Source organism: Carlito syrichta, unplaced genomic scaffold (genome assembly GCF_000164805.1).
Source record: "Carlito syrichta isolate Samal-C Ts95f unplaced genomic scaffold, Tarsius_syrichta-2.0.1 Scaffold301542, whole genome shotgun sequence".
Taxonomy (NCBI): Eukaryota; Metazoa; Chordata; class Mammalia; order Primates; family Tarsiidae; genus Carlito; species Carlito syrichta.
The window spans coordinates 1,304,351-1,325,488 of NW_007245638.1; the positions used below are offsets into that span (position 1 = coordinate 1,304,351).

General features: G+C 48.5%; 1 protein-coding gene across 1 annotated transcript in view; it reads right to left on the bottom strand.

Annotated features, from left to right (window-relative positions):
* The window catches only part of SLIT3 (slit guidance ligand 3), a 628,209-nt gene that overhangs the window by 68,804 nt on the left and 538,267 nt on the right, over positions 1 to 21,138 (bottom strand). Inside the window, exons 18-20 of the mRNA XM_008054837.1 lie at positions 18,016 to 18,179; positions 16,552 to 16,684; positions 2,032 to 2,100 (exon numbers count right to left, since the gene is read on the bottom strand). Of these exons, the coding sequence (XP_008053028.1) occupies positions 2,032 to 2,100; positions 16,552 to 16,684; positions 18,016 to 18,179 (366 nt within the window). The remainder of the gene's footprint in view (positions 1 to 2,031; positions 2,101 to 16,551; positions 16,685 to 18,015; positions 18,180 to 21,138) is intronic.

Below are 21,138 nucleotides of genomic sequence, written 5' to 3' on the forward strand. Positions count from 1 at the left end.
CTCTCTCCCTCCCGCCATCCATTCGTCCATTCACTTACCCATCTATTCATCCACCTCCTTGCCTACCTATTTACATACCCACTCACCCACCTGCTTACTCATCCGCCCAGCCATCTACTTATTCATATAAATGTGATATTTTTCCATTCGAACAGTTGTTCAGTCATTTAAGCAACTGCCATCCATCCATCCATCTATTCAGTTATTCAATCATTCAATTACATGTCTATTCATCCATTCCATTCTACCAACAAAACATAATACATACGATAAAAGTCTCTCCTTATTCTAGTACCATTTTCCTGATTGATTCTGTTCAGTGTCCCTCCAACCCCCTTCTCTTCTGGTATTCTTATCCGATTCTCTCTCAGGAGGAATGAGGTTGGTGGGGATGCAGACTTCTGCCAAGTATAACCTCGAGCGTCTCCCAGGGATAGATACCCAGAGCAGTGGCAATGTTAGTTGAACATCAGAACCACCTAGAGAGCTTGTAAACCCTCTGATGCCTTGGTTCCATGTCCAGGTATTCTCATCTAATGGGTCCAGTGTGGGCTTGAGCACAGTATTTTTTTTTGAGTTGAGGTTTTTACTCTGTCTCCCAGGCTGGAATGCAGTGACAGGATCACAACTCACCACAGCCTCAATCTGCTGGGTTTAGGCGATCCTTCTGCCTCAGCCTTCCAAGTAGCTGAGACTACAGGCACATGCCACCACTCCTGGCTAATTTTGTAATTTATTGTAGAGATGAGATCTTGCCATGTTGCCCAAGCTGGTCTTGAACTCCTGGGCTTAGGCAATCCTCTAGCCTCCATCTCCTAATGTGCTGGGATTGGAGGTGTGAGCCACTATGCCTGGCCTTGAGCGTAGTATTAAAAAAAAAACCAAAAAGCAAAAAACAACTTAGGTGACCCCTCTAACCAGCTGATCGGGCACTTTTGCGCCCTAATGACATTTGGAAATGTCTGGAGACATCTTGGCTGTCAATACTGAGGAAAGTCATATGGGCTTCTAGTGGGTAGAAGCCAGGGGTGCTGTTAAACATCCACAATGTCCAGGACAGCTCCCTCACCACAACCCCAAATCATCTGGTCCCAAATGTCCATGGCTCCGAGGTCAAGAAATCCTCATGCAGAGGCTGGTTTTAGGGTATTTAGGATTCCAGGCCCAAGGTGGCTTTCTTCCCTTTCTAAGTAGCTGGGACTATAGGCATGTGCTACCACACCTGGTTATGTTTTTGTTTTTTTGTAGAGATGAGGTCTTGCTATGTTGCCCAGGCTGGTTTTGAACCTCTCATCAGTGGTCCTTACTTTCCCAAGGGTGATGCTCTTTCATTCTAGAAGAACTTTCTTTTTCCCCTTGGGGCAACTCCCTGGCACTCTAAGCAGACACAAACATCTTCCAGTGACCACTTGCCCAAGGAATTACTCCATATTCTCCCGAGTCCCATCGTGGCAGGGCAGTGATGCTGCTGGGTGTGGGCACGTCCCTCAGCAGGTCTCCACTGCTGAGGGACCTGCCCACACCCAGCAGCTTGCTCCTCACGGGCGGCTTTCCCAGGTCTTGACAGACGTGTCGCAAAGAGCAGCTGCCATCTGAACCTTCAGTTTGAACCATCTACTTGGGACATCTTCTGGGGAACCAAGCAAGGAGGAAGAAGAAATGCCCACGTGTGCTTCTGGGAAACCTAAGTGCGGCCACAGCTGGCAACAAGTGGGAGATGGAGGAGGCTCAGGAATTTAATCTGGACCCTGGAAGGCCAGAGGCCAGAACTTCTCCCAAGCTAAGCAGGTGGGGGGCTTAGATGGCCCTTGCTGTCCGGCCCTGGGCATCTCTGCATGTAGGTCTCACTGGGTAAGACCTGGTGTGTCAGGCTGGTCTGTTTTCCCCAGCTGCCTCTGCCTGCTCCATCCAGGGAGAAAAGGGCAGAACTGCCATGTCCGTCTGCAACCCGTTCTCTCTTACCCCCACAGAGGTTTCCCGAGCTACCACAGGAGAGAAAAGTAAGTATCCCCCCAATGCCGGGCTCCTTACATGAGTGTCAGGTGGCGGAGGGCGGACAGCTCTCTGGGCACGGCTGTTAGGTGGTTTCCTTCCAGGTACCTGAAAGACAGGTGCAGAGTGACAACACCTGGGAAAGCAACACTGCACACAAGGCCACTTTCCAGGTTAGGCTGGGTCCCCTTTCACTTCCTCATAGCTCCCTCTCCCCTTTAAAGTATATGGTCCATTACATTTAATATTTATCTGGGCAATCATTCTGATGCTCGTCTCCACTGGTCTGCTAGGTCCCACCTTGGCAGGGCTCTGGTCTAAAATTGCTCACCACTGGATCTCCCGCACTGTTTCCAGAACTGATCTACAGTAGGTGTTCCATAAATACTTTCCTAATAAACAAAGCACTCGCTTCACTCTTAGTCCTCACAATATCCTTCAGAAGTAGGGATTCACAATTGAGGAAGCAGAAGCCCAGAGATGTTGAAACACTTGCCCAAGGCCATGTAGTAAGCAAATGACTAAGCTAGGACTTGAACACATGTCTCTGACTGTACTATTGCCATGATTCCACATGGCCTCCACTCAGCCACCAGAGGATGAAGGAGGATGGAGGGAGAAATGAGACATGAGTCCTCTTAAGAACTGAAATTTGATGTTGATTATCTTGGATGTGTGTTTGGAAACTGAGGAGATAGGGGCCTATCTTTGCTACTTGGAGCACCATTCCACGGCTCCCACAGAAGGACCACGTGACAGGAGGGGACAGGGACTCAGAATGGGGATGCACCCAATAGTCAGGGACTCCTCCTGGATGTACAAAGCTGAGCCCAGACATGCCTGGACTTCAGCGTTCTGCACTTACCTGCTCATCCAGGACGAAGCCACCTCCTTAAAGACTCAAGTGTGGTTTAAGTCAAGAGGAGACAGTCTCACTGTGACTACATAATCGTGGATGATCAAGGTCACTACTACTTATCATCAAGTAAGTAGTTGAGGTTATCACTACTCTCAAGGAGGAACCCAGGCCAATTCATTCACTCTTACCCTTGCTGTAAACCCCATCCTTGGACATCCCATTGCTGTTACAAGACCTGTTTTGATCCCCTGGGTGAGTTTCCCTTGATGTGAAGCTCCCATAGCGTCCTCTCTTATAACAGTCAATGCAGAGTCGCTGCTGTTCGTTTGTCCAGTGCCTGCCTTAAGCTTCATGAGGGCAGACTGAGGTCTATTCTTGCAAGCCCGAAGGGTCTCAAACCTCAACCTACATGTGAATCATCTGAATTTCACTAGAAAGGTTGGAGAGTCTGCATCTCTCTCTCTCTCTCTCTCTCTCTTCTGAGTTGTGGTCTCACTCTATCACCCTGGAGTGTGCAGTGGCACAATCATAGGTCGCCACAGCCTAAACCTCTTGGGCTCAGGCAGTCGTTCCACCTGAGCCTCTCAAGTGGCTGTGACTGCAGGCGTGTCACCACATCTGGCTAATTTTTTTGATTTTTTGTAGAGATGAGATCTTGCTATGTTGCCCAGGCTGGTCTCAACTTCTTGGGCTCAGGCAATCCTGCCTCAACCTCCCAAGTAGCTGGGACTAAAGGCATGTGCCACCACACCTGGCAAATTTTAAAAATTTTTTTGTAGAGATGAGGTCTTGCTATATTGCCCAGGCTGGTCTTGAACTCCTGGGCTCAAGTGTTCCAGCCACCTCAGTCTCCCAAAGTGCTGGAATCAAAGGTGTGTGCCACCACACCCAGCCAAGAAGCTGCATTTTAACAAGCTTCCTGGTGATGGTGGGGCTGCTGACCAAATTTCAAGTAATAAGTACTAGCACACACACTGCCTTGCATCCAATAGACCTGTCACAAAATGACTGAACAGGATAGAAATGGGTAAAACAGAATACAGGCAAGTGTGCGCATAACCGAACTAGGCTAGCTTTAAGGTCAAGCTGGAACGTGTATCACCTTTCACTCAGACCAAATGACTCTCCTGCTTCCACTGGCCCCTAGGGACCCTTGTGCCACAGGACCCTGAGCAGGACCTGATAAGGTCTTAGGTAGCCAGGGAGTGTGGGATTGATGCCCCTTTGGTCTGATCCTTAATTGTGTACCCATCATAAGCCAAGAGCTATGCTAGATGCCAGGGAGATACAAAAATGAACCATATCCCATTTCTGCCTTCTGGGAAATGAACCAAATAGCCTAAAATTCAGCTACGCACAGGTTTAGGTCATGCTCATAGGCGGAGGCAATAAGAGAAATGCATTCATTTAATCAGGCACGAGTATTTACTGAGCAACCATGATGTGCCAGGTACTGTGTATACTGGTTAAGATAGCCATGATGCCTGCTTTTAGACAATTACAAATCTAATGGGGGGATATAAAGAGATATAAATTATATATTATTATTTTATAAGAAGACCCATAAAGAGATATAAATTATATATTATTATTTTTTGAGTTGGTGTCTCACTCTGTTGCCCAGGCTGGAGTGCAATGGCACGATCACGGCTCACCATAGCCTCCCCAGCAGCTGGAAGTACAGGTATATGCCACCACTCTCTGCTGTTTTTTAAAAAATTTTTTGTTGAGATTTGGTCTCACTATGTTGCCCAGGCTGGTCTCAAACTCCTGGGCTGAAGCGATCCTCCCGCCTCAGTTCCCAAAGTGCTGGAACTTACAGATGTGAGCCACCACATCTGGCCTGTTCTCTCCCTTGACCCCACTAGAATGTAAGCTTCATGAGGGCAGGGATTTTTTTTGCCAGCTTTGTTTCCTGCTGTATCTCCAGTGCATAGTATAATGCTCAGCTCATAGCAGGGGCTCCACTATTTATTTGCTGAATGAATGAGTGCATGAAGAGAAGGGCTGTTCATAGGACGCTGTGTCAAAAAAACCGAAAACCTGCAGTGGTCTCAAGGAACACCCTGAGCCCGGCCTGGACATATCTGGAGGACAGGCTATGCTCTACAAATGCACGTATGTGCCGAATAGTTCAGTCACAGCATAAGTGACTGCTGGAATTCAGAGATGCCCACGGCATCCTCATCTAAGACAGGGAGGGTCAGTCTAATGGGGGATGGGCACAACTGCTCCTGGAGCCTTGGGGCTCCTTAACCCTGCCAGTTCTGGGTTCTAGCATGGCTCTGATGGATACTATGCCGAGGCCAACTGGATTAGCTTCTCTCCCTGCTTAAAGCCTTCTGGGGCTCCCACTGCTTCTTAGAGAGGGGCCGCCCAGCTCCTGCCCAACCCCAGTGGGCACTTCTGTGGTCTTATATCAGTCAAAGGTTCTCTGGAAAGTCTGAAATCTATAGGGCAGGCTGGCAACTCAAGCAGGATTTCTGTTACAGTCTTTTTTTTTTTCCAACCGGGTCTCTGTTGCCCAGGTTGGAGTGCCAGGGCATGATCACAATGATCACAGCTCATGGCAGCCTCAACTTCCTGAGTTCAGGTGATCCTTCCACCTCAGCATCCCAAGTAGCTGGGACTACAGGTGTGCACCACCATGCCTGGCTAATTTTTTTGGAGAGGTGAGGTTTTGCTATGTTACCTAGGCTGGTCTCTAACTCCTGAGCTCAAGCCATCCTCCTGCCTCAGCCTCCCAAAGTGCTGGGATTACAGGCATAAGTCACCACACCTGACCTCTGTTATGGTCTTGAGGTAGAATTCCTTCTTCTCTGGAAAACCTTAGGGTTTTTTTGTTTTTGTTTTTGTTCTTAAGGTCTTCAACTGATGAGACCACCTCCACATTAGGATTGATAATCCCCTTTACTTAAAAAGTTAACTGACTGTAGATGTTAATTGCATCTACAAAATACCTTCACAGCAACACCTAGACAAAACAGCTGAGCACCACAGCTGAGCCAAACTGACATAGGAAACTAAGCATCACAGACCCTGTCTCCTCTCTTGGTTCACCTTACATCAGACTCTCCCTTGACCTCTGGTTCCAACTCTCAGGCCCTAACTTTCCCTGACTGCCCTCGCCCCTTGAAGGGAGAACTTTGCACCTGCTGGTGTCTCTTTTCCCTTCCTGTCTGGTTAACTCCTGCAGAGACTCCCAGACCTACCAGGGACGTTAAGGTTCCCAAGGCCTTGGATATATCTTCTTCACAGCATTTAACCCCCAGGATGACAACTTCAGCGTGATTCTGTGATGGATGTCGGCAGGGCCACGTCTGCTAGGCTCACCGCAGCATGCCCGTCCACTGCCTGGTGACATTAGACACTCAGGAAACATGGTCTGTAGGATGAAAACCCCTGGAGTCCCTGGGGAGAGCTGCATTTGGCATAGCGGAGTAGAAGCTGCTCTCAGTGGTGTCCCAGGCAACCTGGCATCGCAGCTCAGAAGACTCGGAATCAGAAGGTTTCCCTTCAGAAATGCAGATGTAGTTGCAGGGGAAGCTGTCTTTGTAGCAAGCCCTTTGCGGCAACTCTGTACTCCAAAGCCGCCTGCAGCCTACAGCCTAGGCCCCTGGAGAGACCCGTGCCGGAGGCTGCCTTCCTGCCCCCGGCCTCAGAACTGCCACAGCACTTCTAGTGGGTCAGCCTTTGTGCTGACCTGCATTTAAGTGCTCTGTTTCAGCCCAGTGCCAGCTCACAAGGACACATCTGCCTCGCATGAAAAGTCGCACAGACTTCTGTGAATGAACGATCCTCGTTCCTGTTTCGAGCTTTGCGGGGCTGACAGGTGCCCATGAAGAACTCAGTCCAGGTGAATGTTGAAGGGAAGGGAGGACAGTAGACCCCCCTCCATGTCAGGATTTCCACCAGAGACCTGGGGTGATGCAAGACAGCTCAGGAGTCAGGCGGCTCACATCCTGACTCCACTGTGGAATAGCTGTGTGGCCTTGGACAACGTCTCTGAGCTTGCATTCACTCATCTGTAAAATGGGGCTTATAATAATCACCACCTTGATGGGAATCTGAAGATTAAATAGGAGTCTCCGTGGATAGTTCTGGTACATTTTGAAAGCATATACATGTAGACAGACAGAAGATCGACACATCTCCATCCAATGATACATAGGACGTATTAAAAGATAGATAATGGCTCCCTTGTTGTTCATTCGCTATTCTTCTTCCAGGGTATTTTTCTAAAACAAGAATCAGATCACACCACTTTCTTGCTTAAAATTCTTCCTTGGCTCCTGCATTTCTCTTGGGATAAAGAGTTAACCCTGCCATGGCGTACAAGAACTTACATCTCCCTGCTCAAGCTCCCAGCACACACCATCCTCTTTGTCATTCTACTCACTGCATCTCCTGGCCTTTTGGATTTCTTGAATTTAGGATCTTGAATCAAGATCTGTCCACCTTGGGGTCTTTTCAGACCCCAAGTTTCTCCCTCTTCTTCAACCAACACATTCTTGTCATCACCTCCTGTCAGGCTCACTCTCAAAGGTTGCATCTCAGCTCTGTGACCCCCTGCCTCCCGGTCAAGCCCTGTCTCTTTCACGTCCCCATCAGTGCTGTGTATATGTGTGCATATATATGTGTGTGTGTGTGGTATGTGTGCACATACCACATGTGCACACTGACTGCCTCCTCCTTGTGATGTTCTCAGACCTCCCATCCTAACACAAACCCCTTCTTCCGTATTTGCACCTATGGGGAGATATGTCATCCTTCCCTTCTCTCCTTGGGATTTCAGTTGTCAGATATCTTTTCCCCCTTTATTTCCCTGGGAAATCCTACTCCTCATCTGAAATGCCCGATCTACTGGTCAGTTTCTTTACTGTCTGTCTCCCCCATTCTGAGTTTCTGAGGCAAGGGTCCTGATCTGGCATGGTGTCCATTGTATTTCCAGCTGCTACGACAGTGTCAGGCACAATGAACTCTAAAAGCACTTGAGTGAGTGACGGAGACTTCCCACTCTCGGCCTGTGCGCAGGTCACCATGATCCCTCCCACAGACGGCCATGAAGTACTGAGAAGTGTCCTCTACTGGTGCCATCTGCTGGAGTCCTCTGGCCTGTGCTGCTGTGCCAAGCTGGCCTGTTCTCCAAGGACCTGGGCAACCCCTCCATCTGGCTGGAGGCACCATTTCCATCTCTCTCTGGGCCAGAGAAAGGCAAGGATGTAGTCAGCACTGGGCAGTCGCTCTATTCAGTGCTCTGGGGCAACCACTCAGTGTGGGGGGCACAGAAGGCAGTGGGCTGTTCTTGGGTAGCAGCTGGCCTTGCCAGAGAAGGTCCAGCTGTCAGGACGGACCTGGCCAGAACCACTGACGGGTACCTCTAGCATGTGGCAGGGAGACTGGGTTTCCCTTATCCCTGCTTAAAGTCAGATGCCAGTTTTTTTGTTTTTGTTTTTGTTTTTTTGAGTTGGAGTCTCATTCTGTCACCCAGACTGGAGTGCAGTGGCTGCTCCCGGCCACCGCAGCCTCGACCTGGGCTCCGGCGATCCTTCCACCTCAGCCTTCCAAGTAGCCGGAATTATAGGCATGTGCTACCATGCCCGGCTGATTTTTTGATTTATTGTAGAGATGAGGTCTCGTCGCCCAGGTGGGTCTCGAACCCACGGGCTCTGGCAATCCACTCACCTCAGCCTCCCAAAGGCGCAGGATTACAGGCTGAGCCACCGAGCCCGGCCAGATGCCAGTTTTTAAGAGGACCCCAGCCATCTACTGTAAATCCTCAACAAGTCAGGCCAATGGGTAGATCTCACAAGGAGGTAGTGGTTTAGTGGTCGGACCTTGGGGTCAGATAGACCTGGGCTTGACTGTGTGTTCTGCTGCTTATTGGCAGTGTGATCTTTAAAAAGTATTCAAGCTTCCTGAGCCTCAGTCACCTCATCTGCAGAATGGAAACAATGATACTTGCCTTTAAGTGTTGTTAGCTGGATTAAATGAAATCACCTATAAAAATATCCAACATGCAGTAAACACACTATAAAGGGTAGCTATGGTGGTTTGCAGCACAGAAAAGATATTCTTCTTTCCTTTCTTTTCTTTTCTATTTTTTTTTTTTGAATAGGAGTCTTACTCTGTCGCCCAGGCTGGAGTTCAGTAGCACAATCACAGCTCACAGCAGTCTTGACTTCCTGGACTAAGGCAACCCTCCCACCTCAGCTTCGCAAGTAGCTGGGACTACAGGTGTGCGTCAACATGCCCTGCTAATTTTTTTTTTTTGTAGAGACAGAATTTTGCTATGTTGGCCAGGCTGTCTCAAACTCCCAGCCTCAAGCAATATTCTCTGCCTCAGTTTCCCCAAGTACTGTGAATATAGGAATGAGCCACCGTGCCTGGTCCTCTTCCTAGTATTTCTTTTTATTTTTATTTTTTTTTTGAGTTGGAGTCTCACTCTGTCACCCAGACTGGAGTGCAGTGGCCGCTCCCGGCCACCGCAGCCTCGGCCTGCTGGGCTCCGGCGATCCTTCCACCTCAGCCTTCCGAGTAGCCGGAATTACAGGCATGCGCCACCACGCCCAGCTGATGTTTTTTTTGATTTATTGTAGAGATGAGGTCTCGCTACCCAGGCGGGTCTCGAACCCGCGGGCTCAGGCAATTCACTCACCTCAGCCTCCCAAAGGCGCGGGATTACAGACTGAGCCACCGAGCCCGGCTCCTAGCATTTCTTAAAGGCCAGGGTGGGCAGGATTTCCTGGGTCCTGCTCTCCCTGAGCTCACACTGCTCGTGTCACTGTCTTTTGCTGCACCTTTCACTTTGTCCCTTTTAGAAATGGATGAAAAGAAAGCTCCATGGAACTTCCTTCTAGACCTGAACCCCATCTTCTAACCCCTTGGACCTAACAGTGCCAGGCCCGGTACCTCTTTCTTCCTCTACCAGTGCATTCTTGTCTTCACCTCCCATCATGCTCACTCTCAAAGAGTTGCATCTTAGACCTGTGCCTCCTGCCTCCTGGCCAAGCCCTGTCCCTTTCATGTCCCCTGTCAGTTCCATGTGTGTATGTGCGTGTGTGTGTGTGATGTATGCATACACGTATGTGCACACTGTCAGCTGGCTTCCAGGATGTTCTCAGACCTCCCATCCTACCACAAACCCCTTCTTCCAATAGTTGTGCCTGGGGAGATATGTCATCCTTTCCCTCTCCTCTCCTTGGTATATGAATTGCAGAACAACAAACCCACGATCATGGTCCCAAGACCAGTATCAGTATCCAAGCGTCCTGGATATTAACCAGGGGTGGCCTGAGGGGACACCGTCCATAGGCACTGGATTCTGATTCTCTGCTCTAGCCCTTCTGGAGATATTTTAGAAGAGCGAGGCAAACCTGGCTCTAAAAGGGTAGCTACGTTGCACTTTCTGATGGTGGCAATGCCCTGCCTTTGCAGACAGCATTCGTGTCAGTGACTCTGGGGGCTGAGAGGTCCTGCTTCTGCGGCACTTTCAAAGGATTGTGTGTAGCTGGGTGTGGTAGCATGCGCCTGTAGTTCCAGCTACTTGGAAGGCTGAGGCGGAAGGACCGCCGGGAGCGGCCACTGCAGTCCAGTCTGGGTGATAGAGTGAGACTTCAACTAAAAAAAAAGAATTTGCCATCCTCCTTGATTTGCAGGACTGCCTCAGTGGTTTTGTTTGCTGGGAAAAGGCCCACAATTTGTGCTTCTTCTATTGACCCTTACTTTGAATTCAAAGATTCTATTTAAGAGTTTAATATATGAGGCTTTCTTTGATTCCTCCTCAGTTCTACTTAGTTTTGCAGAGAAAAATTGTTTGAATAAGTGAACAATAAAATAATCAAAAAGAATTTGTAATCTTTATTTTTATGATAAATTTCTGAGTAACTTGTACTAGTCAGCTATGTATGATTACAGTCCTTTACATGTCTTAAGATTTGCTTTGTAGCCTATTATGTTGGCATTAATGGGCACATTCCCTGTGTAGTAGGAGAAAAATTAGTAGCATCTAATTGGTGTGTTCATGTTTTTATATATATCAAGTAAATTCAGCTCCTTAATTATGTTTTTAAATATTTATTTTCTCACCATTGTTCAAACTGTTTGGTCTAGCAATTATTGTAATAATTGGATAAAATCTACTATTCTTAATTTGCCATTTTTTTCTTAAAATTTTGACAACTTTTGTTTACATATTATGAACGCCTATTTTCAGCTATGTAAATATTGTTGTATTTTTCTTTTTAAAAATTCATTGAATAAAGTCTACTTATAACTAAAAAAAAAAAAAAGGATTGTGTGTGTTTGCCTTTTAAGTTGGGAGCTTAATGCTAACTTACAGCAGGTGTTTCCCAGTATTCCTTGCCTGCCAGTGTATAATGACCAGAGTGGTTCTTGAAGTGTCATCCACAGACCCTTGGTGGTTCCTGAGACAATTTTTTGGGGGGTCTATAAGGCCCTTTGCTCTGTGTTGACATTTTTTTTTTGAGTTGGGGGTCTCACTCTGTTGCACAGGCTGGAGTGGGGTGACACGATCACAGTTCACCACAGTCTTGACCTTCTGGGCTCAGGTGATCCTTCCACCTCAGCCTCCCAAGTAGCTGGGACTACAGGTGTGCATCACCACACACAGCTAGTTTTTTTATTTTTTTGCAGAGACAAAGTCTCACTATGTTGCCTCGGCTGGTTTCAAACTCTTGGGGTCAAGTGATCTTCCCACCTCAGCCTCCTAAGTAGTGGGAATACAGGTGTGTGCCACCTTCCAAAGTGCTGGGATTATAGGCTTGAGCCACAGCGCCTGGTCTGGTGTAATATTAAAGAAGAATACCAACCAGACTTAATCTCAGCACTTTGGAAGGCTGAGGCAAGAGGACTGTCTGAGCCCAGGGGTTTGAGAGCAGCCTGGGCAACTTGTAGAGACCTTGTCTCTACAATAAATCAAAAAATTAGTTGGGCATGGTGGCGTGTACTTGTAGTTCCAGCTACTTGGAAGGCTGAGGTGGAAGGTTCACCTGAGTCCAGCAGGTCGAGGCTACAGTGCCAATCACTCCACCCTGGGCAACAGAGTGAGACTCCAACTCAAAAAAAAAAAAAAAAAAAGAATATCCACAATTATCTGAAAATGTTATTACAATACTCCTCCCTTTTCCATCCACGCATCTACGTGTATCCAAAATTTCTTCTTATATTTCACTGCAAATAACATATCACAAGAGAGTGAACAATGAAGCAGACATGAAAATCAGGCTGTCTTCTATCAAACTAGATATTAAAGAAACTTGCAAATCAGCTGGGCATGGTGGCGTGTGCCTGTAGTCCCAGCAGCTCAGGAGGCTGAGGTGGGAGGATTGCTTGAGTCTGAAAGGTTGAAGCTACAGTGAGCTACGATTGCACTACTGCCCTCCAGTCACTCTTCTCAATTAAATTTCTTTTGGTTTGTCCTAAAACTATGTTTTTCACATAAACATGTAATAGGTATATAATTGCTATTTCAAAACAGAATAGTAAATGCATATTTAAAAAATTTCTCAGTGTTAGTTTCTAACATGATAAATATCAATAGATATAACCCACATAAATACAAATTCTTGGAGAATGAGATGCTTTGAAAGGTATGAAGGATCCTGAGACCCCAAAGTTTAAGAACTTCTGGGTGATGGGTATGAGCATAGGATTTGGGACCACACAAGCCTGTTTCCTAATTCTGGACTTCGGCAAGTGGTTTTTACTTCTCTGAACGTTTCTCATCCCTTAAAGATGGCAAGCAGTACCACAGTTCTATGTCAACGAGATCTTGCAAGGACTGTCTGGGCGAAGGAGAGCTCTGTTGGGTCTGACTCACCCAAGAAGACAGAGTCAAGAGGAGACACAGGGAGAGAAGAGCCATGAGGGCTTGCAGAGGCTGACCAAGAAATGTCACCTCCCAGGTGGACGGCACTGCCAGGGCCTCGTGTGCTTGCGAGAGACTCCTAGGCCCTACCCTTTGGACTCGTGCTAGGCAACTTTGTTTTACTGCTTCTCAGCAGCAAACTGCATTTTGCTCTGTAAGCCAGCAGCTCTGCCTGTGATAACTCGACGCTCGAGGGAGCAGGAGAGCGAGCCTTGGAAGCCCTGGATTTGGACTCAGTCAGTGTCCCTGCTTTCCCTTCCTCTGACACTCATTCTCTGGCTCAAGCTCCTCCAGGGCCCCATCCCCATCTGTCCAGGAGATGGCTCAGGGACAGAAGTGAGGGCTGCTTTCCTGGTGCACTTTGGAAGCCATGACCAGCCCAGGAAGGGCTACCATGTCCAGAGCAGAAAGTCAGGTCTCCTTCCAAGACTGGAGCATATTTAATAATCACATTCTGTTATCTTTTCTGTTTCAGTCTTTGTTTCATGAGCATTGGGGAGATGCATCTTTTAAAAATGTTTTTATGGCATTTTTTTTTTTTTTTGTCCTTCAATGAGTATCGCTTGGCATGCCATTGGCCCAGGAAGGAGGATGGACCTGGGTCGTTCTCTGCAGCTCCATCCCCATGGCTCATGCAGCCCAAAAGAAGGGCTGGAAGCTTACCACCCCATGTGTCATTTACTTGCAAGGATCATCAAGAGCATGGCCCTAGCCCAAACCTGGGGCTGACATGGAAATTTCAGTGACTGTCAAGACCTCCCTTTCTCCTCTCAGGCTGGTAGCCCTGGTTTCCGTCTCGGAGCATCAGGAAATGCCTGAAGCCACACCACACACTCCAGAATCAATTCGCTAGTCTGAAAAACTGGCAAGCTTGGGTTTTGCCCCAGGAAACACTGGCGGGGCAGGTCAAAGGAACAGTCCCTGGAGGAGCCAAGGCTGCATTCTGTGTCTTATGTCTGAGGTTGTGGGCACGCTACACTGTAACTTATGGCGCTTTGCTTTATTGTGTTTTTTATGGACTGAAGGTTTGGGGGAACACTGCCTCAAGCAAGTCTATTAGCGTCATTTTCCCAACAGCATGCACTCACATTCTGTCTCTGTGTCACATTTTGGTAATTCTCACAAAATTCCAAACTTTTCCATTATGATTATATCTGTTCTGGAGATCTGTGATCAGGGATCTTTGATGTAACTATTGTAGTTGTTTTAGGGCACCATGAACCGTGCCCGTGTAAGACAGTGAGTGTCACTGATAAAGACTGTGTGTGTTCTGACTGCCTCCAACCAGCTGTTCCCTGCCTCTCTCCCTCTTCTTGGGCCTCCCTATTCCCTGAGATACAACAAGATTAAAATGAGGCCAATTAATTGCCTTGCAAAGGTCTCTAAGTGTTCAAGTGAAAGGAAGAGTCGCACATATCTCACTTTAGCTCAAAAGCTGGAAATGATTAAGCTTAGTGAGGACAGCATGTCAAAAGCCAAGACAGGCTGAAAGCTGGGCCTGGCCTCTTGCACCAAATTGGTCAAAAAAGCAAATGCAAAGAGAAAGTTCTTGAAGGAATTACATGTGTTACTTCAGTGAATACACAAATGATAAGAAAGCCAAACAGCCTTAATGTTGATATAGAGAAAGTTTGAGTGGTCTAGATGGAAGATCAAACCAGCCACAGCATTCCCTTAAGCCAAAGTCTAATCCAAAGCAAGGCCCTAACTCCTTCAAGTCTATGAAAGATGAGAGAGGACGCTGCAGAAGAAAAGTTGGAAGCTGGCAGAGGTGGGTTCATGAGTTTGAAGGAAAGAAGCCAGCTCCATAACATAAGATGCAAGGTGAGACAGCAAGTGCTGATGGAGAAGCTGCAGGAAGTTCCCCAGAAACTCTAGCTAAGATCACTGACGAAGGTGGCTACACTAATAACAGATTTTCAATGTAGAGGAAACAGCTTTCTGTCAGAAGAAGATGCCTTCTAAGATTTCCATAGCTAAAGAGGAGAAGTCAATGCCTGGTTTCAAAGCTTCAAAGAGCAGCTGACTCTCTCTAGGGGCTAATGCAGCTGGTGACATGAAAGTGAAGCCATTTACCATTTTAAAAATCCCAGAGCCCTAAAGAATTATACTAAATCTACTTTGTGCTCTAGAAACGAACCAACAAAGCCTGGATGACAGCACATCCATTTACAGCATGTCTTACTGAATATTTTAAGCCTTCTGTTGAGACCTACTCTCAGAAAAAGATTCCTTCCAAAACACTGTTGCTCAGTGACAATGCACCTAGTCACCCAAGGGCTCTGATAGAAATGTACAAGGAGATGAATGTGGTTTTCATGCCACTAACACAATATCCATTCTACGGCTCATGGATCAAGGAGTAATTTTGACATTTAAGTCTTACCATTTAAGAAACACATTTCATAAGGCTAAAGCTGCCATAGAGTGTGATTCCTCTGATGGATCTGGGCAAAGTCAATTGAAAACCTTCTGGAATGGATTCATTCTAGACACCATTAAAAGCAGTCATGATTCATGGGAGGAAGGAAAACATTAACACGAGTTTGGAAGAAGTTGATTCTAACTTTCATGAATGACTTTGAGGACCGCAAGACTTCAGTGGAGGAAGCGGTGGAAATAGCAAGAGAACAAATCAGAAGTGGAGCCTGAAGATGTGCCCAAATTGCAGCTATCTCATGATAAAACTCAAACAGACGAGGAGCTGCTTCTTATGTATGACCAAAGAAAGTGGTTTTTGGAGATGGAATCTACTCTCAGTGAACACTGTTGACATGACCACAAATGACTTAGAATATTCCATAAGCTTAGTTGGTAAGGGAGCAGCAGGGTTGGAGAGGACTGACTCAATTCTGAAAGGCATTCTTTAGTGGAAAAGTTGCTTCCAAACAGTGTCACATAATAAAGAGAAATCTTTTGCAAAAGGAGAGTCAATTGGCACAGAACACTTCTTCACTGTTATTTTAAGACGTCACCAGTCACCCAGGTCTCCTGTGACTCCCACCCCGATCAGTCAGCTGCCATCAACATCAAGGCAAGACCTTCCACCAGCAAAGATTACAACTCACTGAAGGCGCAGATAATCATTCACACTTTTTAGCAATAAAACTTTTTTTTTTGAGTTGGGGATCTCACTCTGCCACTCAAGATGGAGTGCAGTGCACCATCACTGCTAACTGTAGCTTTCACTTCCTGGGCTCAGAAGATCCTCCCACCTCAGCCTCCCATTTACCTGGGACCATAGGCGTGCCACCAAGCCCAGCTAATGTTTTGATTTTTTCTTGTAGAGACGAGGTCTCGCTATGTTGTCCAGGCTGGTCTCGAACTCCTAGGCTCAAGCAATCCTTCCTGCTCAGCCTCCCGAAATACTGAGATGACAGGTGGGTGCTGCCACGCTTAGCCCACATGCCTGTTTTAAGGTGGAATAATAACATATTCCTAAAAGCACCTTATAAGCCCTAGTGCCTGCTGGACAAGGTTTATACAATGTTCCTGCCCTGTTGCTGGAATCGGACTGACATTGCTGAGAAACCCAGGCAGGCAGCATGCAGGGCTGGGAGCTTGGGGAAAAATGGAAAGAAGGCAGCAGTCTTTCTGCTTGTATTGTGGAGTTTGTCAGGAATCACGGGGTGGACACGTCTCCCCGCCGGGCAGAGGCACGGGAGAGCTGTGCTCCCGTCCCCTGTCAAAGCCTGCTGGTGCCATGGAGGCGGAACCTCTATAGGCTCCACAAGTAGGGTACCTCCGTACAGTCTTGCCTGAGATGCTGCTGGTGGTGAGAGACTGGAGGGCGCTCGGTGGGGGTACTTACAGCTCGGTCACGTCCTTGGGCATGCCCCTGGGGAGCACGCGGAGCCCCTTGTTGCTGCATCGCACCACTGTCTCCACGCAGGTGCACTGGTCCGGGCAGCGCGGGCCCAGCTGGCAGCTGCTCTCATCGTTGCCTGTGGAGAGCCCGGGGTGAGCGCGGGGGGAGACGAGCCCACTAGGGGGAGCCCACGAGTCGCACCGGGGGTTCCCAGGCAGGTAGGTTCTCACCTGCCCCGTCTGGGTCAGAGCTGGGAGTGAGGTCCCTTTGGTCTCACTCACGATTGGAGGGGGAGAATTCGTGCCTGGGGCGTGGGAAGCGCTGCTGCCTCTACCACGTTTATTTTATCTTGTTTCATTTTAGAGTTGTGGGGTACACGCGAGGATTTGCTACCTAAGTAAGTCGCGGCAGGAGAGGTTTGGGCTTCTCGGGAGCCCTCTCTCTCCGCCTGGTAGTGGACCTGGTGCCCAGCGGGTGCTTGTGTGTCCCCATCCCCCTCCCTCCCTCCTCCTATGATCAGTGTCCAATGGCAGTTGTTCCCGCCCCAAACATTGGGCCCGTTTGTGAGTGAGTCCTTGAAAGCAACAGGGATGCAGCTGGCGACCATCAAAGTGAGCTATCACAGAAACAAAAAACTGAATACCACATGTTCTCACTTCCCCCACGTGTGACAGGGATGGAGCCTGCCAAGGAGACCAACCCAGACTTGGGTAACCAGAGTACTAGTCAGGGAAGGACCACTGTTAACTGGATCAGGAAGAAGCCAATTGACTGAAGGAGTAGTTAGGAGTGTGTGTGTGTGCAGAACCTGTCTTTTCTTTCTCCTTTTTTACTCCTCTCCCACCACCACACAGTCCCTCTGAGGTGGTGACTATGTCCCCAGCCCCCATTATACTTTAATCTCAGTCAATATGCAAACCAGTTAATCTGTTCCTAGATAACCCAAAGTAGATCAAGTAAAGAACTATGCTGGCTTGACTTTGTGCAAATAAATATGCCCTCTGGGATCCTGACACCCAAAGCCTCAGCTAGTGACGGGACTTTTCTTGAAGTCTGTTTCTCAAGAGCATACACTCTGAGCCCCATCATGATGCAAACAGGAAAACAGAGGCAAGGACTCCCATGTACAGGTATGTTGGTTGTGCACTGCACAAGGTTGTCATGTCATCTAAGGGGCACCAATCTCACTGTGGACATGGTAGATTAATATATCTGACACAACAGTGTTCTCATAGATGGCAGTATCTTGTTTTAATGAGCAAAGATCTTGTTTTAACGAAATCAGTATGACAGATTTTGAACTGATGGAAGTAAAAGGACTCTAGAAAGAGGCACCTTTTCTTAATCTGCATGAAGGAGCCATGTGGGCCAGGATCCAGTCCCAGAATCCAGCTGCCCACAGCTGCCTCTCCTCTCCTGTGACTTCCTGGCCTTCCTGGGCCTCCCGCCCCCACCCAGCCCCCTCACCGTCACAGGTGAAGTCCTGGATGGCCACGTCCTGGATGGGGATCTCCTTGAGGAAAAACGGCTTCTGGCACCGCGGGTTCCCGCTGACGATGCGCCTCTTCCTCAGCCACTTGCCCAGCCAGGCCAGGTGGCAGTTGCAGTTGAAGGGGTTGGACAGGAGGTTTCTGGAAGGAGAGAAGGGCCCCTCTGACTGGGCAGCCTCTGCCCACCACCACGGAAGCTGCTCCTGCAAGCCCAGGGCCGGCTCTCCAGGGAAAGAGAACGAAGATGCTCTCCTCTCCAAAGTCGTTTGTGCATGGGCCTCACCCGTGCCTCCAACACCCATGGCTGCAGCCGTGACCCTTGCTGGCTGAGCCCCAGCTGTGTGAACTGCCTGCAGGTCCTCACTGGAGATTTGCCCCGAGGGCCTTCACTCCTGTTCTCACCAGGAGCGTGTCTCCCTATGGTTTGCCCAGCTGGTTCATTCTTAGTCCCAGTTCAATGACACGTCGCCCAAGAAGCCTTTCCCCGAGTCCTCACTAAAGCAGGACAGTTCAGCCCTGTCCTGCTTTCTCCCTCATTCCTCTTCGTTTCCCACACAGTACTCATCAGAGTGTGCCATGGGGGTTTCTGAGCTTGCTGAATGGCTCCCTTGTGCCTTGGGCTCTAAGTCCTCAAGGGTCTGGCCCGGGGTGTGTATCTCTGGGTATCCAGCAACCTGCAATGCACGTCTGTTACAGGCCCTTTATGCACACCTGTGGAGCGGAGATGATGTCGGCGGGGTGCGTGTGTTACTGTATGGGTCTTGAATTGCCACAGAAAATAATTTCAGAGTCTAGTTAAGACAATGAGAGAGAAAGAGACATGCCCACAGGGCATGGGTGTCTTTGGAGAAACAGCCCGTGCTTGCCTTTGACAAGAAGCTTTATACAGTTTCACAACGATGATTAAGCAAACCATGAGCTAAGAGGGGTGGGCTGCAGCGATCTGTCACGAGTCTGGAATACCATGTCTCCACCTCTGATGAGCTGAGAGGGTGGGCTGCAGGGGACTTTCCAAGGTCACTAGGACAGTCTCAGTAATTAAAGTTATTGACTAACTGGATCTGGGTTTTTTAAAGAACATCTTGTCTATGTTTGGGGCAATTCCCTATTGTTTCTGTGATCTGCCGCACTGGTAGGTCCACATCCCAGCCCGTAAGGTGGTCAGGTCTGGTGTGCCTGGTTGGTCGGGTGAAGGTCGTATACTGATAAGAAAGATGTCTGAATGCTTGCCCTAGTTTAATTTAAACTGTCTATGAGACACTTATCTATGTCTAACCTGCACTGAATAGTCTGCCTTAAAAGGACTGGGCTGAGGGAGGGGGTGAGGGAGGGCAGTAGCTGTCACTTTCGGGGTGTTGACTAACAGGACCAAGCCACACTAAGCACTTTGTAAATCCATGTTCTCATCCATTCTTGTCACCACAGCCCTTCCACAGAGGAGGGAAGTGGAGCTTAGGGGGTTATTTAAAAGGGCCACACAGTCCTAGATGGCCATGGGATGATACAGCAGTGAAGAGCCTGACAGCCAGCCACCCTGGATTCGAATCCTGGCTCTAACACTCAGCAGCTATGTGAGGTTGGACAAGTCACCTCCTGGGTCAGAGCTGGTTCCCTTAATGCTCCATGGCTCTGTCCCCTCCCAGCATCTTATGCCTTTGGATTTCCAGTGTGGAGGCACCTATGAGGGGCTAAACACGGGCTAAAATGAATCAGCTCTCTGGTGTCAATGCAACCCATCATTCCCTCCTATAGATGTCCCTCGTTTCTTCAATTCATTCACTGACTCAACAAGTATACATTGGTCGGGTGCAGTGGATAACACCTGTAATCCCAGCACTTTGGGAAGCCAAGGTGGGAGGTTTGCTTGAGCCCGGAGTTTGAGACTAGCTTGGACAACATAACGAGACCTCATCTTTGCAAAAAATTTAAAAAAATTAGCCAGGCATGGTGACATGGGCCTGTAGTCCCAGCTACTCAGGAGGCTGAGGCAGAAGGATCACCTGAGCCCAGGCGGTCAAGGCTGTGGTGAGCTGTGAGCACGCTACTGCCCTCCAGCCTGGCTGACAGAGTGAGACTCTGACTCAAAAAACAACAACAACAAACAAACAAACAAAAAGCAAGTATACACTGGCCCTGGGTATGTACTTATGTGCCTGGCACAGATCTAAGCACGGAGGATACAGCAGGGAACAAAACTCCCGTATATCCCTGTCCTTCTGGAACTTCTGTGACGGAGGCAGACAGTGTGCGATGAGCAATGGGTAAGTAGGTGAATGCAGTGTGTTGGGAAGTGGTTCGTGCTATGTTGACATCAGGAGGGCAGGTCTAGAGGAACTGGGTGACGGCAGAGGGTGGAGTGGGGTGCAGCTGGGATGCTGGAAAAGCGCAGACAGGAGAAAGTCCAGGCAGACAGCGTCCCAGACAGTGCAAAGGCCCCAGGTGGAAATGGGCCGAGAGTGAGGGAAAACAGCCAGGAGGCCTGTGTAGCTGGGGGGTGGCAGGTGGGGTGACAGGCAGATCTTGAGGGACCAGGTGGCCTGGGGTCTTGAGCCCCTCCTACAACCTCTGCTTTCATTCTGAGTACGAAAGTCATGTGACATTGCTAGCACAGGAAAGGCAGCAACAGCCTGTCCCTTCCAAAGGGTCTTTGGGGAGGGGAAGAGACAGACAATAAACCAGCAACCAAGGACAGCAGAGTCTTGGAAATGCCAGGAGCAATGTGCAATTTGTATGTGCTCAGTACTGTCTATACCTCTGGCCCCTGCTGTGTTATAAGCATTCCCAGATTCAACCTCATGACCATCCCAGGAGGTAGGTTATGCAGAGGGAACATCGAAGCACAAAGAGACGGCGCCACTTTCCCAAGGTTGCACGGCTAACAAGGGGCACATTCAGGATTTGAACCTGGGAAGTTTGGCTCCAGAACCCTAACCATTATTTACACTGTTGTCCTTACAGAGAGTTCCTTGGGCAGGCACACTCACCAGTAAGCTGGGTTCTAACTCTGGTTCTGATACTCACTGGAGCAACCAGGGATGACTTTTTTTTTTTTTTGAGTTGGAGTCTCACTCTGTCACCTAGACTGGAGTGCAGTGGCCGC